At 39.1% G+C, this 16,522-nt stretch overlaps 1 protein-coding gene across 2 annotated transcripts in view; it reads left to right on the top strand.

The window, feature by feature from the left end:
* The window catches only part of gabrb4 (gamma-aminobutyric acid type A receptor subunit beta4), a 56,412-nt gene that overhangs the window by 30,966 nt on the left and 8,924 nt on the right, over window positions 1–16,522 (top strand). For both annotated transcript variants that reach the window (XM_038709622.1, XM_038709621.1), the window contains exons 3-5: window positions 2,138–2,205; window positions 3,456–3,676; window positions 11,369–11,451. In XM_038709622.1, coding sequence (XP_038565550.1) covers window positions 2,138–2,205; window positions 3,456–3,676; window positions 11,369–11,451 — 372 coding nt within the window. The remainder of the gene's footprint in view (window positions 1–2,137; window positions 2,206–3,455; window positions 3,677–11,368; window positions 11,452–16,522) is intronic.

The raw sequence follows: 16,522 nt of genomic DNA, 5'->3' as shown, positions 1-16,522 counted from the left end.
TCAAGATCTTTTTCTCATTCTTTTTGCATTTCAAAGTGTTGTATTTTGAGAGGACTCAGAAGAAAATGAAAGGTGTTCCGGTCAAAGAGAGACTATGCACACAAGATGTGGATTTTTTTGTTGTTGTTTATTTTGTGAACCTGTGCCGTGCATCCATCAGCTGAGTGTAGAAATGAATCACCCGGCCCTCTGTGAGTCACGGTGGCCCATAACTGTCTCCTGGTGTTACATACATTTGCGTACATAAAACATGCAAATTGTATCACATTATTACCAAAAACCTTCAACAAACCTTTACGAATGACTCCTGCTACTTCAAAAATATGTTTAGAGCTTCATGCACTTCCAATGACTATAGCTCACAGATGTTATGACAGCTCATGGCCGTCACATTGTGCAGATAAGATGAGGCCTTGCACTGTTTTAAAGGGGAAAAGAAATAGCAAAACAAGTGATCTAAACAGATGTGTAAGGACAAATCCAACTAGGAAAAACAATGAACTTTAAGCTGCATCTGACCATGATGGCATGAAAATTGTTCTTATCTTGAAATAATCTATTAATGAATTAATTAGTAATTATTACTAATATGGGCCTATAAATACGGAACAACTATACATAAACAGTACTCGTAATCCCATATGTATTGCCCTCCTTTATTTAAGTATAAGGTTATAGGTTCTGTACCTCTTCAATGTAATGACACACTCAATAAAGTGCATATTGTAGTACAGCTGTTTTCTGTGTTGTTTATGATCCTTATGCTAATGCAATCTCCCCTATAATACCACGGAACATTATCTGAATATACTGATTCAGCACTGCCACATGAACCAATCCTTGAACTGTTTCTGCTGCTTCTGTGTCAGCAATTCATACATTAGGAATAAAAATGTATAGAAAGAGAAGGAATTTGCAATAAAAAAAACACTGCGAATTGTTGTCGACAAATCTGTTCACTCACAAAATCCACTGCCTGGGGTAACCGCTTCTTTGGTGGGTGCCAGTTTTCTTTATATTGCAGCTTGCTAGAAAAGGTATCAAGCAAATAACAGATAAAAGGAAGACAAACAAGTAACTTTGAATGGACTCTACATTCAAGCCCTCTCTGCACCACAAGAGGTGTGGTTGTAGTGTGCTGCTAACATTGTAAATTTGGATAAAACCTCATTTTAAAGAGCTGACAACAAAAGAGTTAATCAACTCTAGGTTAGTGTCTTAAAAGGAGAGCTTGAGGCTCAGGGACCTACCTTACTGTAGCACATTATAAATGGTAATTTATCATGGTAATTATTTAAAATATATTGTCAACACACAGATGTGACGTATTTTGCTTTTGAACTTTTCAAAAAAATCTCTCTAAAATTAAGACAGTGTTGTCTGTAGATGTATCTGTGTGATCATATACAACCGGGTCCCACAGTAATTCAGTCTCCTACTGCTGGTTACAGTGACTGTGGATGCATGGGCACTCTGAATGGATATTCCTTGTAAACCTAAGGTTGTGTGAATATTGAAGTGAGCAAAGTGTTTACTTTATGCGTAATGGGGTTGATGCGCATAGCTGTTTACATGTCTGTAGCATGTACTGTAATTATGTAAATGAGGCACAGTTTGCGCTCCCTGTTCTTTTACATGAAAATGCTAGCCTAAATGAGAATGGCTTAGTGCATTTTCTCAGTGTTGTTCCATAAACTTCTGAGAGTAATCAATCTTTACTTTCTGTTTCACGTACTCTCCCTTATCAGCCAAAACAGATGTGATGTTTTTCATTACTACAGTAGCCTATGTATTTGAGTAGTAGTTTGTAGTTGTAGTTGAAAATGTGCAAATAATGAATGAGGCAAATCTTTTATCTGTTGTTGGTCTTTTAACTGGAAATAATGCTATATTGCAATCTGATGTGGGGGTTGAAATCTATTCTTCTGAGTTGCACAAATTTAGCAGGATACAAAATCTGATGTGACTGAGAATCTAAGCTTGTATTGTTTGCTAATGCTAATGTTTAAGAACTTAAGTGGAATGAAAGTAGGTTAGAAATCCAATTAATTTAACACTCCATCAATTTGCACACACAGTAGTTGCATGTTATCCTTTTTGTACATTTTAAGTGACATCAGTTTTTTTGTTCCCTCAGGTCCTCCAGTCATTGTAGGTATGAGCATCAACATAGCGAGCATCGACTCCATCTCAGAAGTAAACATGGTAAGTTGCAAAATTCTAAATGTGTTCAATCTTCACACCACAGTCCTTGTCACTGCTAACTCTACTGTTGGCCTTGGGGGGGTGGCTGCAGGTGAGGAGCCCTCGTCCTTGTTGTCAACTAAGACTTCCATGCAAGAGGTTCACGCTAACTCCACATTAACTAAACACCTCCATGCAACCGCACAATTAACCAGAGGAAGGTGCCAGTACATCAACACATACACGGTCCCTCACTGGCTTCCCACCACTAATACTGCCAGTTGTAATTGTTGGACTGAATGACCAAGGCAAACAGGGGTTACCACTACAGATTATCCTTGGTGGTTTTTGCACATCATTCCACTGAAACCTTGGTTTCCCCGATAAATCTAAAAAAAAAAATTGTTTTGTCTTGAACAACCGATAATTTGTTCAGAGTAGTCATCACACTACTCTGCAAGACAGCACATATTCTTTTGCCCCACAGACATGAGAGCAGTCAGGAATGCAGGCTGAGTAGTGAAGAAGCCAATATGGCCGGTGTCTGAGTGATGACGTCATGCTGTCTCTTAGCACTCTCTTTATTGCACTCAGCGTGACATAGTCACTCACAGTGCTGCTCACTCCTCCCACATGTTGAGGCAGCTTTTCTATTTGGTGTTTGTGTTTTGTGTCTCGCTGTCTTTCTTTCTTTCTTTTTTTCTTTCTTGTAGTTCTCTCGCTTTTGCTTCAGAAGTGATCAAATGACTTGTTCAAATAAACGTCAGACCTGTTTTAAATGTGTTCTTGATTTGCTTGAGATATCTTCACTCTTTGAATCAGGAGTTCAGAGTGGGAATATAGGACCTCTTGATTAATGATCAAAATGTATATTAAATGCTCAATGGCAACAGATGGTGTGTGAATTCTAAATTTGATGAGGGGTGAGGTATAAACAAATGCTCTTACAGATTAAACTAAAGCAAACAAAGTGTAAATGTTTGTAACCGCTTGCTGTTTCGAGAAGTGTCAAGAAATGTTTGCTGTCTGAGTTTTTGATAAACCAATTTGGATGGCTCCTTCCCCCAAATCTGTATTTAAAATAACTATATTTATCACTAGTATGGCTGATACATGTAGTGATACTTTATTACAGAACACTTTGAATTAGGGTCTAGTTTCATCGAGGACTGGCAAGAAACAACAGATAAACACTGTAAAGCTCGGAACTAATGTACATGTAAATTGTGTTTTTTGTCTATGACTTCATCAAAGTTTTTCCTTCTCTCCAGGACTATACCATCACAATGTATTTCCAGCAGAGCTGGCGAGATAAGCGTTTGGCCTATGGTGAGCTGAACTTAAACCTGACTCTGGACAACCGTGTAGCAGACCAGCTTTGGCTCCCTGACACCTACTTCCTTAATGACAAGAAGTCCTTTCTTCATGGTGTGACAGTAAAAAACCGAATGATCCGACTCCACCCTGACGGCACTGTCTTATACGGACTGAGGTAAGAGCAGTGGACTTCTGGGCTACTGGGTGAACCTGAACTTGTGGTGCTGGTTAGAGATCTAGTGACCCTAAACATGATTAGTACGTACAGAAAATGGAAGGATGTTGTCATCAGTATTTAGAAATCTAGAGATTGAGCAAACACTTAGACCAGAAAAAACAGGAGGACTTAATTGACAGATGTGACTGAAGAGTGATTTTTGTCAACAGTAGACTGCTGAAAACCGAGACATACTCACAATAACTTTTAATTTGATAACTGCTGTCTTTATCATTTGCATCTGTCATGTGGCAGTAATAAAGCAAGCGGAAATTTTGATAACCTGCTGTCACATGTGGTTCGAGGAAAAACAGGGCAGGGTGAGCTATGACAGATTTATTTTTGGAAACAATAAACACACTTTAAAACTTCATTTATCAAGTTAATAGTCTACAAAGTTTTAAGTGTCACTCAGGACAAACAATAACAATATTTTTTGAAATCCAAAATTCATCCACCCAAAATAGGCTTAAAAAAGGTTCAAAATGCTCACCACCTAAATGTCCCAGATCACTGACAAACTAGACAATTCAGTCAACAGTAAATGTGCACAGAGGGACCCATCAAAAATCTCTTGGGGACGGCTAAAAGTAGGAAAATGTCTTGAGGTTTGTTCAAACTCAGAATGGATTGCTGCTTTTCTTAACACACGTCAATAAAATAAAGTAGTTTGACGGAGGCAAAGAAGCTGGGAACGTGTTTTGTTCCATGAATAAAAGAAAATGGCAGTGACAAGGCGTAGATCATATGAAGTAATGAATTATTAATGCAATAATCACTATTCAGAAATTCTGGATTACTGAATTGGTGCTGACACAAAAGAAGATGGCAAAAGTGTTTCTTTCCTTTTATGACTTCACAAGGTATCAACATAGTAGATATGCAGTCTCACTGCTGCTAAAGACCACGCTGTAAATGTCCGCCTACTAGATGAATCTTTAAGGGTTGTTCTTTACCCTCTGTGACAATAAGCCTGGCAATGTACGAGCACAATCTTGGAGCAGCGTGGTGCCACACTGAGAAGGGTCTGGAGCTAGGTGATTATGCGAATATATGAATATAATATGTACTGTTGGGGCGTGCTTCAATAAAGGCCAATCAAATCACCAGTGTTTTCCCCCTTCTGCTGTTTAAATGCTATAGGGATTGGCTGAACTGAAAGAGAAGGACCTCATATATCCTACAAGCACCTCTGACATTAGTAAATAATGATTTATAATTAAAATAATAATTAAAATATTCGTATTGGTAAGAATAACCCATTTCTTCAAGTGCTAATTTGGCATTAATCAATGTGTACTCGAAGAAAAACGTCACATCCTCCACCAGATAAAGCAGGTAGAAAGAGGAGCAATTTCACGCCAGCGTGGTACCAAAATTACACTGCGCCACCTGATCTGACATTCAAACAAAACAAACATTGCCAGCTGCTCCACTCAGCGTACGTACCTCAGCAGATCCAGGTTCCTTTGGAGCCACAAAAAAGTACCAAGCAGGCACAAGCACAGTAAAATGGACTTGTGCCAAAAGAAAATGGCATTACACCTGCATTCGCACCTCTGCTGGCTTTGTGCCTACATGAAACTGAACGAGTGTTGCTAGGGACACAAGCATCAACCATTGCGCCAACATCTCATCTTCAAACATAAGAACAGGGGTTCACTGTCACCCACTGCAGTAATGGTAAAAAGCACATGGCATCGAGCCCTTGGATCTGTCCTCCAGACCCTTTTTTCATCAGTGTACAGTAATTAGAAGCAGTGCATAATCTACATGCCATGGTGATTTCAGGACCTCTACAAGCCTCCTGTAAGCAGGCAATTAAATTGCTTTGTTAAAATGTTTGACTTTGCCCAAAGGTTGTCTGGACATTTTTTTCCCAGCCTCTCAAATTTGACCGCTTGAGGTTTTTGTTGTCTTAAATGCATTTTCTTTTAAAGGCCGCATGTTTGAATCCATCCCCTGTGCTACACTTGAGCACAGTAAAATGCAAACTGTGGACAATCACATTACACACTCTACTACACCTTGTGCTGCGCTTTCACCTATCCACTCACTGTGAAATGTGCTGATACTGGTGTTTGTCCTTTTTTTTAGCCTTTAGTTACCTTGATGCCTAGCGTTTACAGTGATTTTAATCTGAGCTGTGCTGATTTGCGTTGATTGACCACTTCTATTTTTGTTGTCATTTTAAGTACAACCTGACATTCTCTGTACTTCACAACTGTGTCCTCATTTTTTTACCCACTGATCTCATGTTGAGCATTGAATGGTGCATTCTCTGTACCTGCTGTCTCTGTGCTGTGGCTCAACCATTAATGCACCAAATTAGTCTTATTTTTCTAACAACAGTAACCTGCATGTACGCAATCAGGATTATTTAAAAGATGCTATAATAGCATAAAAGTGTCCACACATAGTGATTTAAAGTGAAAAAATTACAAATAAATTAGTGTTTCTGTCAGAAATTAAAATTCTCAGAACCTAAATCAGATCTTACGCTGACATGATACGCCAAGTTTACAGTTATTCCATTATTAGAAGTTCCAGCATCCTTCCACTGTACTTGAGTACAATTTAGAGATACTTTTCTTCAGTATTTCTATTTTATACTTTATACTTAAATTCCACTACATTTCACAGGGAAATGTCGTACATTATACACCAGTACATTTATCTGACAGTTATAGTTACGAGTTACTTTTCAGATTAAGAGCTTCATTTTTTATGATCTTACAAAACAGAATGCATGTTAAAGATTGAAACCAGTGTTCCCAACCCTTTATGTGTTATAAACAGTTTCACTAAAGGATGATTTCCCCTTTAAACTTCTCAGATGGTTTCATTTAAATAAGAGTTTGAGGCCCAAAGTGTTTTTTATTTTAATGATCCGTATTTCAAAAAATTCAACAAGTGAATACAAATTTGTGTAGAACTTTGTATTTTTCTTCTATCCAACCCTCATTAATCAACACAATCCCACAGATTTATTCAGGGACCCTTTGGAGGGTCCACTGGACTTAACAAACAAACTGTATATACAGTCAAATTAGCTCCACCTCGACCAGCTATTCTGCATGCTTTTCAATTGATGCATCAGTATTAACAATCTAATAATGTCATGGAATAATATGTCACTATAATATGTCACTTACAGGGACCATTATGCTGCAGAGCAAGTTCTTTTACTTTTGATGCTTGAAGTACATTTTGCTTATAATACTTCAGTAGTATTTTGATTGTAGGACTTTTGCTTGTAATTGAGCATTTTTACATGAGGTTTACTTGTACTTTTACTTAACTAAACGATCTGAGTGCCTCTGCCAATGACATTGTCCACAAGTGTGCATGTGCCTGCCCATAAATCCTTTCCCTGGGAGTGGCCATGGATTGTGAGAATCAAAAGATGGAGGAGTGATGGTGCATGTGTACTGCAGATCCAAAATTCAAATCAAAACTGGAAAACTGCCCCCACCCACCTCCCTAGAATTAATATTGTTATTGAAAACCTAGCTTAAATTGACATTTCTGTGTACTTGAGATATACTGTGGCTAGATTTTATGTGGAGAAGAGGGAGGGGGCTGGGTCTGAAGACTGTTGAGAGGTGCAGGAGAGTGTTTGGGTGTTGCGAACAAAGTAGTTTGAAAGATCAATGAAAGAGGTCGTGGCCAGTAGAAAGTGTCCAGCCCCGTGTGCATGATAGAGCAGCTTTTTCTAACTTGCCAGTGAGTTGAGAGGTTGAATCATTGTTAGCGAACTATCAATCCATTTTGGTAGTGCGATGGGTCCTGAGAGCACTGAGGGCTTTGTTGAGCTAAGCTTTCGCCAGATGGTGTCTTCTCTCTTCCCATTCCTGCTCACTCTGTTCCTCTGTTTATTAAACCATGGTGTAGTACTATGATCTTCTTCAGTAAGCAAACTACCTCACGGAGAAGGATACAGGAGTAGACTGTGTAGGTGTCGAAACTATTGCTCACATATCTGAGAGCCTCCGTGTCTGTAGCGCTGAGCCTCTGGGATCCACCTCCAGATTGCTGGATCCCTAGATTTAGTTGTTTAATTCTGGCGCGGTACATGGTGTAAAAAGAGCCAAGACTGGAATGCACCTTTTAACTGTAAATAAAAGTTTCTACTTCCTCAGGCACTAGGCCTACTAGTAAGGTCTTCATTTTTATTTTGCAATGCATTTGCAACAATTTGCAGTGATTTTGGCCTTTCTCACATCTTTTAGTGATGAGATGGCAGGAAAAAAATACAAACAAACTGATAAATCTACAATCCCAGTATCTCCGGTAGCTCACAGCAGTCCTTACCACAGCAACCCAGGTTTTAATCTGACCCGTGCCCTTTGCTGCATGTCATACCCCCTCTCTCTCTCTCTCTGCCTTCTCTGTTTTTTAATAAAAAAAAAAAAGAATGAAATATAACACAGAAAAATTCTTGAAATCTACAAAGTAAACAGACAGCTGAGTGTCGGACTGCAGTGCCTGCTCAGGTCTGAGGCTGCTGCTGACCATCTCTGGTGGGACTTTAAGTTGCTGACCTACATCTGCTGACATTTCCAAATCCCAGGCCCTTGCTGAAAGCCGTCCCAACTTGTGCCTACTCAATGATGATTCTCTCCTCACTTGTTAACTGTCACATATAAAGTCAACTTTATTCGTAGTGGGGGTTTCTCTCTCTCTCTCTCTCTCTCTCTCTCTCTGCCAAGGGGTAAAGAATTCATTTCTGTCCAATACTCCAAGCTGCTGCTTCCAGGGTTTTACTGCTTCACTGCGCTACCAGGGGTATTGTCTTTTATGAACAGTAACTGTGTCTTGACAGGAAATGTCTTCCTGTTTATGATCACAGAGGACACAGGACCTTGCTACAGCTTGAGGTTTCTGGCAGCACATTGTAGGGTCTCTGCATATTTTAGCTTGTTACATTTTTCAATGCATACAGTAAGATGGAACTTTGGCACACATTTTTTTCCTTTTGTTTGTTTCTCCACTACTTCACTTTTGGTAGATTAATAAAAGATTATAATGTGTTGGCAGATACCGAGTTTTCACAGTTTAGGTTATTTCACAGTAGAGAGATCTGTTTTCCCCTGTGCTCCTTATTGGTTTGAAGTGGGCAGGGATTTAGTTGGAAAATGTTGATGTCACATATTTCCATGCACCAATCAGGATTCAGCAACAGTTTAATATGAATCCTTTACTTAAATCTTATCTCGTAAATCTCATCTGTATTATATTGTGTAAACAACCCCCCCCCCCACTTCCCCCACCCATACAAACAATGTAAAATGCTAACAAATCTTTAGTGTTAATGAAAGTAAAGATTTTGTGTTCCCTTCCAGGTCCCTATGACCTTTTATTTGAGCACATTGTTCCTAGTCACAGATGCCTCCATTATTTGATTTCACTTTATTATCAGAATATTTTTTTTAAATGTGTCATGTATCCAAGACAATCAGTAGATCTACATGCACCGCACCAGTGATTGCCGTTATTTTGGAGGTTTCCATCTAGCTGATAAGAGCCTTTTTGCTGCAGTGGATCCAGCTAGCCACAATTTTCTCTGAGACATGTTGAAGTTCAAGTTAGAGTCGGCATTTATTAACATGAATAACCATCCAATCACTTTGGGTGTCATTTGACGAACCTGCTCCCAAAAGTACAGAACAGGGCAGCAATCCCACATCACATGCTGGAAAGTCTGATTCAACAGATTTTAATTGACAAAGATTAAAAAATTAGGAGACACTTCCATCTTCATTAAGGATCTTTACTTGTGGGTTAAGTAAAGTCAAACAAATCTGAAATGGAACGGTTGATGAATCTATCTGAGTGAAGATAGTGTGATATTTCTCAGTTTTTTTGCCAATTTATTAATTTAGATAAATGAGCAAGATCTTTATTCCACGTCTGTACGGCCAAACTCCTCTGCGAATTATTCATATAATGTCTCTTTGGTATTGCTTGTAGTTTATTAAACAAACGTTTTGTTTAAAAGGATGCATAGTCGAGTGTCACAGGGAATTCCAGCAGTGAACATGGAAGAACAGAGCTGAAGATGGAGAAAGAAAGAATGAGCTGGAGCATTGTGTTTCTTTCAAATCTCAAACGCCTCAATCCTGCCCCATCCATTATGTCACCTAAGTTGTTCATTCCAAGACGTACCCATTTAATTGTCCTAAGCGAAGAGAAACATGGAAAAGGGCCTTTGCTATTAATGTAATTAGGCATGATGTTATCTCCTCACAGTGTGTATCAGTGGTAGCCCTGCTGTACACTGTGGAGCACTGTTAGGCAGCAGGGGGTGCAGAACAGTAGAGCAGAAACGAATGCAGCTTGAGCAGCTGAATGCTTGTGCAGCAGAATGCAGCTCAGTGTCATTGTGAATAATAAATATATACCTGTCACACGTTCTGTTTATGTATTATTTTCTTTACCCTTCTGGTGCCTTCTGCTATCATGGACCCAGAGGCCCCACATGTGTTAATCTGGTCCAATCAGCTTTAGCAGAACATATTTTGTTTTCCAATTACCAGCCGACAGCACTCTGTTCACCCCTCCATGACCAATTTACAAACTCTGTGTTCATGCAATATATTCCCGAAGCAAACAGCTTATTATCTACTGTATTTCTAATTCTAAGCACTGTAGATGGTTGTGTACATTTGCTTACTGAATCAGACTGTAGCAGCATTGGTAGCGTTGACTTAAACATGGTTAATAATATCTCCAAAATTTTAAAAACATGCTTTTTAAAGGGCAAAACTTCATATCCCTCTCATCATGCTCATCTAACATACACACAGAGACATGCTGTGCACATTAAACTTCCCCTGTGAATGTGCTGGTGGCTTCTGACACACAGATGATGAGCTGAAAATGTATATTTTTTAATCTCATTTACACAGGAGGGCAGTAAGCGAATGAAAGCTGGTATGATGAACACATAGCAGCTGGTATGAACAGCAGAAATTTAATTACTCAAATGTGCTGCACTGGTAAATATCTTAAATGCCAAAGACCTCTACATGTGTAATTTGTAGCCAAAGCTGTTTTCCTGCGCTACTGAATGTATTGCCTTTAATAAAATGCTATTCATACATCTCTTCTATAGCTACCTGGCAGAAATGCATATCTCAGAACTAGCAATAATAATGTACATTGACAAAATGTGATCCACGTAAAAGGAAATAGGCCTTCCCAGAAACATAAAAAATATATATATATATATATATACAGTCTGTGGATAAGTAGAAAACATAGTAAAATTCCCCCAAAACATGACACAAGTTAAGTCTCCAACATGAATGGTGCTACACAGTTGTATACATTCAAAACCAATAAGATACATGCATTATTGGAAAAATGTCACAATGATATATGCTTAAAAGCTTGCCATGGATTATTGAATTGCTGCAGCACTTTAATGTCTTGAACAAATAAGGACAAATTAATAGCTGTGGCAGTGCGACTTAAGTAAGTGGTGGACATACTGGTGCTTCATCAAAGCTCATCTGCCACCTTTTCCTTCATTTGTGGGGAAACAATTGCATAAAATGAGTGTGAAAATGTGTTTTTGTCTCTCCATGTCTTTATGATATCAACTAAGTCTCTGCTCTGTTGTTGTCTTTTTTTTTTTCTTCTTAGAATAACCACCACTGCTGCTTGCATGATGGACTTAAGGAGGTATCCTCTTGACGAACAGAACTGCACCCTGGAAATTGAAAGCTGTGAGTAATACAGAACATGCGCGGTATTTTTTTTGTCTCTCTCACAACAAAGACCTTTGTTGTGAACTCAGAGCAGCCTTGAAAAGAAATAAGCAGGACTACCAGAAGGCTGGCTGCGTAATCACCGTCTTAAAATCATTGCATGTCTCTAAACCTCTAAAAACTACACATTATTAAGTTTTTAGTAAATACATTTGTATGAGATAATTGGAAAAGTCAGCAGTGAAATATTTGGCATCTTTGCCAATGTGTGCCATTTGTCCGTTTTACCTCTGCAGTTGATTACTGACTTGAGAAATAGAGAAGAAATCATAGTGCTTGCTGATGTGCATTGATTACTATTCCCTCAGTGTGACAGATGGACAGGGCCACCACTGGATGTGTGAATGGTGAAGGCATAATGATAACATTAATACTGGGGACCTTACTTAAACCTCAATATGTCTCTTAACCTCTAAATTACATTATTGTCATGCAATGTCTGAATAAATGGAGTTTAATAGTAGCTCACACCCCCACCGCAATGATTTTAATAAATGTCACTAGTAACTAATATCTAAGTAACAAGGAAGTAATCCATTCATCAGAAATGATTCATTGAGGAAGTGGTCAGCATATAGATATTCAGATATTTGGTTCAATGAGATAGTAATCTCTAACTGTTCCTTTAATTCAGAGTTATTCAGGAACTACTGGTTAGTTCGTCGGTTTCCGTTTTGTTCTGCACTTCTTCTTTGATAACTACTCAGGACTTTATTTTATCGTGAATTTTTACTGCTAGGTCCTGTTAGAATGTGGATTGCATCAAAGAACATAATTGAAATTCCTAAATCAGCGGGCTTTCAAAACTCAGATTTCTGTTTTCTTTTCAATGGTACATGTTTGCTGTCTTTGGAAGGAACATTACCGACAGTGTCATAATGAACATGTATGCATAAAAGCCACATACAGGTTTTTATACTGTAGGTTTTCCAACTTTCCATATGCAGTGCTTTTAAATGAGCTTTAATTGAAAGAACATATTTAAATATAATCTCTATCATAATGTCACATAAGATCACACTATGTACAATATACAATATACAGAGTAGTATTAGGTCAGAACCTTGGCTTTGCAACTGAATTTACCTTCCAAGCAGTCTTTAATGTAGTAACATGAGAGCACCTTACTTTTAGTCCCCAGTAGGGGTTAAGGTCCAAAAACACTTGATCCTTCATTTCCCATAATGCAACCAATAGCACCAGACTCTCCCAGCCTAGTAAATCCCAAATGTTTTAAAATACACACCTCTAGTTTGTAATGTCATTAATTTGTAGTTTCCAAGCTCAAGTCAAGATACTTTATCAGAATTTAAAAAGCTACGCCCAGAGCCACGGAAGTCATAATCCAACTATTTTCACAGATTGACTGGTTCTCCCCATGAATAAAAAAACTGGGCTTTATGTGTAAAACTGGTTGAATTACCCTTTAAGATCATAATCAGATGAAAATAGATATAGAACATGCTCGTGAACTGGCAGCATGATTCTTAAAAGGAATATTGTACAGGTGAAACTCGAAAAATTAGCATATCGTGCAAAAGTTCATTTATTTCAGTAATTCAACTTAAAAGGTGAAACTAATATATTATATAGACTCATTACATGCAAAGTGAGATATTTCAAGCCTTTATTTGATATAATTTCAATGATTATGGCTTACAGCTTATGAAAACCCCAAATTCAAAATCTCAGAAAATTAGAATATTACATGAAATCAATCCAACGAGGGTTAAAATGAAGGGCAACTGGACTTGGTTGAAGATACTGGAAGACGTTTCGTCCCTTATCCAAAGGACTTCTTCAGTTCTGACTGACTGGCAGGGAAACTCAGCTATTTAATCTCAGTGGGGTCGTTATCCCGGGTCATCGATACCGGTGGTTTGTTAGTGTTCCTTGTTGCTGTGACGACAGTCGTTACAGTCGTTAAGACTACCTGTGGCCAAGACTGAACGACCATCGTTGGTATCTTCACCTGAGGCCAATAGGTTACGTTTGTTGAGTTTCCTGGGAAGTGATGAAAGGACAGCATTGTAAGTGGGGGATAAGTGGTGGCGTAGACCCCCTCCCCTGTTCAATGACGGCTTCTCGACCCGGGTGTAGATGGCTTCCTTGACACCTCTTTCAAACCATCCATCTTCTCTGTCTAAAATGTGCACCTGGTGGTCCTCAAACGAGTGTCCTCTGTCCTTCAGATGTAAGTAGACTGCAGAGTCTTGACCTGAGGAGTTGGCCCTTCTGTGTTGAGCCATGCGTTTGTGTAGTGGTTGTTTAGTCTCCCCAATATACAGGTCTGTGCATTCCTCACTGGATTGGACCGCATACACTAGATTGCTTTTCTTGTGTTTGGGTGTGCGGTCTTTGGGGTGGACCAGCATCTGTCTTAGTGTGTTCTTGGGTTTAAAAAACACAGGGATGTTATGTTTGTTAAAAATCCTCCTGAGTTTCTCTGATACTCCAGACACGTATGGAATCACAATGTTGTTGCGTTAGCTGAGTTTCCCTGCCAGTCAGTCAGAACTGAAGAAGTCCTTTGGATAAGGGACGAAACGTCTTCCAGTAGCTTCAACCAAGTCCAGTTGCCCTTCATTTTAACCCTCGTTGGATAACTATGACCTGGATGACTGAGAATCTTCATATACATGAAATCAATAAAAAAAAAGGATTTTAAATACAGAAATGTCAGCCCTCTGGAAAATATAATCATGCATATGTACTTGGTTTGGGCCCCTTTTGCATGAATTACTGCCTCAATGCGGCGTGGCATGGATGCTATCAGCCTGTGGCACTGCTGAGGTGTTATGGAAGACCAGGATGCTTCAATAGCGGCCTTCAGCTCTTCTGCATTGTTCGGTCTCATGTCTTTCATCTTTCTCTTGGCAGTGCCCCATAGATTCTCTATGGGGTTCAGGTCAGGTGAGTTTGCTGGCCAATCAAGCACAATAATCCCACGGTCATTGAACCAGGTTTTGGTACTTTTGGCAGTGTGAGCAGGTGCCAAGTCCTGCTGGAAATGAAGTCAGCATCTCCATAAAGCACGTCTGTTGAAGGAAGCATAAAATGTCCTGGTAGACGGTGACTCTGGACTTAATAAAGCACAGTGGACCAACACCAGCAGATGACATGGCTCCCCAAACCAACACAGACTGTGGAAACTTCACACTGGACTTCAAGCATCTTGGATTGTGTGCCTCTCCATTCTTCCTCCAGACTCTGGGACCTTGGTTTCCAAATGAGATGCAAAATTTGTTCTCATCAGAAAAGAGGACTTTGGACCACTGAGAAACAGACCAGCTCTTTTTTTCTTTAGCCCAGGTAAAACGCTTCTGATGTGGTTTGTTGCTTGACAAGAGGAATACGACATTTGAAGCCCATGTCCAGGACCCGTCTGTGTGTGGTGGCTCTTGATGCAGTAACTCCAGCCTCAGTCCACTCCTTGTGAAGCTCCCCCACACGTTTGAATGGCCTTGCCCTGACAATGCTCTCCAGGCTACGGTCATCCCTGCTGCTTGTGCACCTTTTTCTTCCACACTTTTCCCTTCCACTTAACTTTCTATTAATGTGCCTTGATACAGCACTTTGAGAACATCCAACTTCTTTTGCAATTACCTTTTGAGGCTTTCCCTCCTTGTGGAGGGTGTCAATGATGGTTTTCTGCACAACTGTCCTGTCATCAGTCTTCCCCATGATTGTGAATTCCACTGAACCAGACTGAGAGACCAATTAAAGTCTCAGGAACCCTTTGAAGGTGTTTTGGATTAATTAGCTGATTAGAGTGTGACACTTTGAGCCTACAATACTGAATCTTTTCACAATATTCAAATTTTCTGAGATTTTGAATTTGGGGTTTTCATAAGCTGTAAACCATAATCATCAAAATTATATCAAATAAAGGCTTGAAATATCTCACTTTGCATGTAATGAGTCTATATAATATATTAGTTTCACCTTTTAAGTTGAATTACTGAAATAAATGAACTTCTGCACGATATGCTAATTTTTTTCGAGTTTCACCTGTATGTATGTACACATAAAGGAGAAAATAAGACAAAAAATGCTGACTTTACATGATATACCACAATATCATTTAATAGGCATTGTTTAAAGTATTTTCTTTCTTGAAATGCTTTAATGTAGATCTATTTAGAATCTATATCTAGGAGAAAAATGTTTTAGTGGTGTAATTAGGGGGTTAATTAGGGTTCAAACTGTGAAGTGGTAGAGGCCTGTTGAGAGCTTCTGTCAGTTTAATATTATTATTATTATTATTTGTCAAATTACTGTGGGCTGGAATGAGCTGGACACATTGCCCAAAACTGGGCAAGTGCTACCACAGAAATATTAGTCCAATCGGCTGGATGGTGGTACTGTAATTAAGGCCCAAAAATGCAGTTTGGAAAGGCCACGCCCCTTTAACAGTAAGTCAGGCGGACTTCAAATTTCTCACAATTCCAGCTCAGTGGGTTCTACAAAAAAGCCTCTTAGACCATAAAAGTCCACCATGATCGATTTGTGTTATGTGAAAAACAGTAAAATAAATTGAACTTTTTGAATTTTGACTCTGTCAACACCAAGGCATTGCAGGACTGAGAGACAGACAGAATTTCACCAATTTTGGCGTGCATGATCCGGAAGCAAGTATTAACCAAAATCTGAAGTGCCATATTAATTGGTGCATTGGTGGGTGTGGTCTTTCACATATTTGGTCATAACTCAATATGACTTTGAGCAAGCATGCTTAAACTCATGTTGTGAACGTACAATCTCAGTTTCGTTCACATACTATAAGCAAATGGCAGAGTGCACAATTATTGAATGCATACACTTTGATGATGTAACAAATGTTTGATTAGTCTCACTCCTTTAAATAGAATTAAACAAGCTTAAGTGACTTTGCTCGGCTTTGTGAAGCCTGAAAGCCGCTTGTTGCTGCCTGTGGCTTCAATCTGGCTGATCAAGCTGCTTCCTTCTGTTCAGTGAAAAAGGGTTAGAACCTAGATTAGCTGCTTGCAGCTATATATGAAAATTGTAT

The sequence above is a fragment of the Micropterus salmoides genome, unplaced genomic scaffold (assembly GCF_014851395.1).
Source record: "Micropterus salmoides isolate LMB-PRFRI ecotype aquatic unplaced genomic scaffold, ASM1485139v1 Ms_hic_scaffold_9, whole genome shotgun sequence".
Classification (NCBI taxonomy): Eukaryota; Metazoa; Chordata; class Actinopteri; order Centrarchiformes; family Centrarchidae; genus Micropterus; species Micropterus salmoides.
Note: the sequence above shows the minus strand (reverse complement) of the source record. Positions and strands in the feature narration are given on the sequence as shown.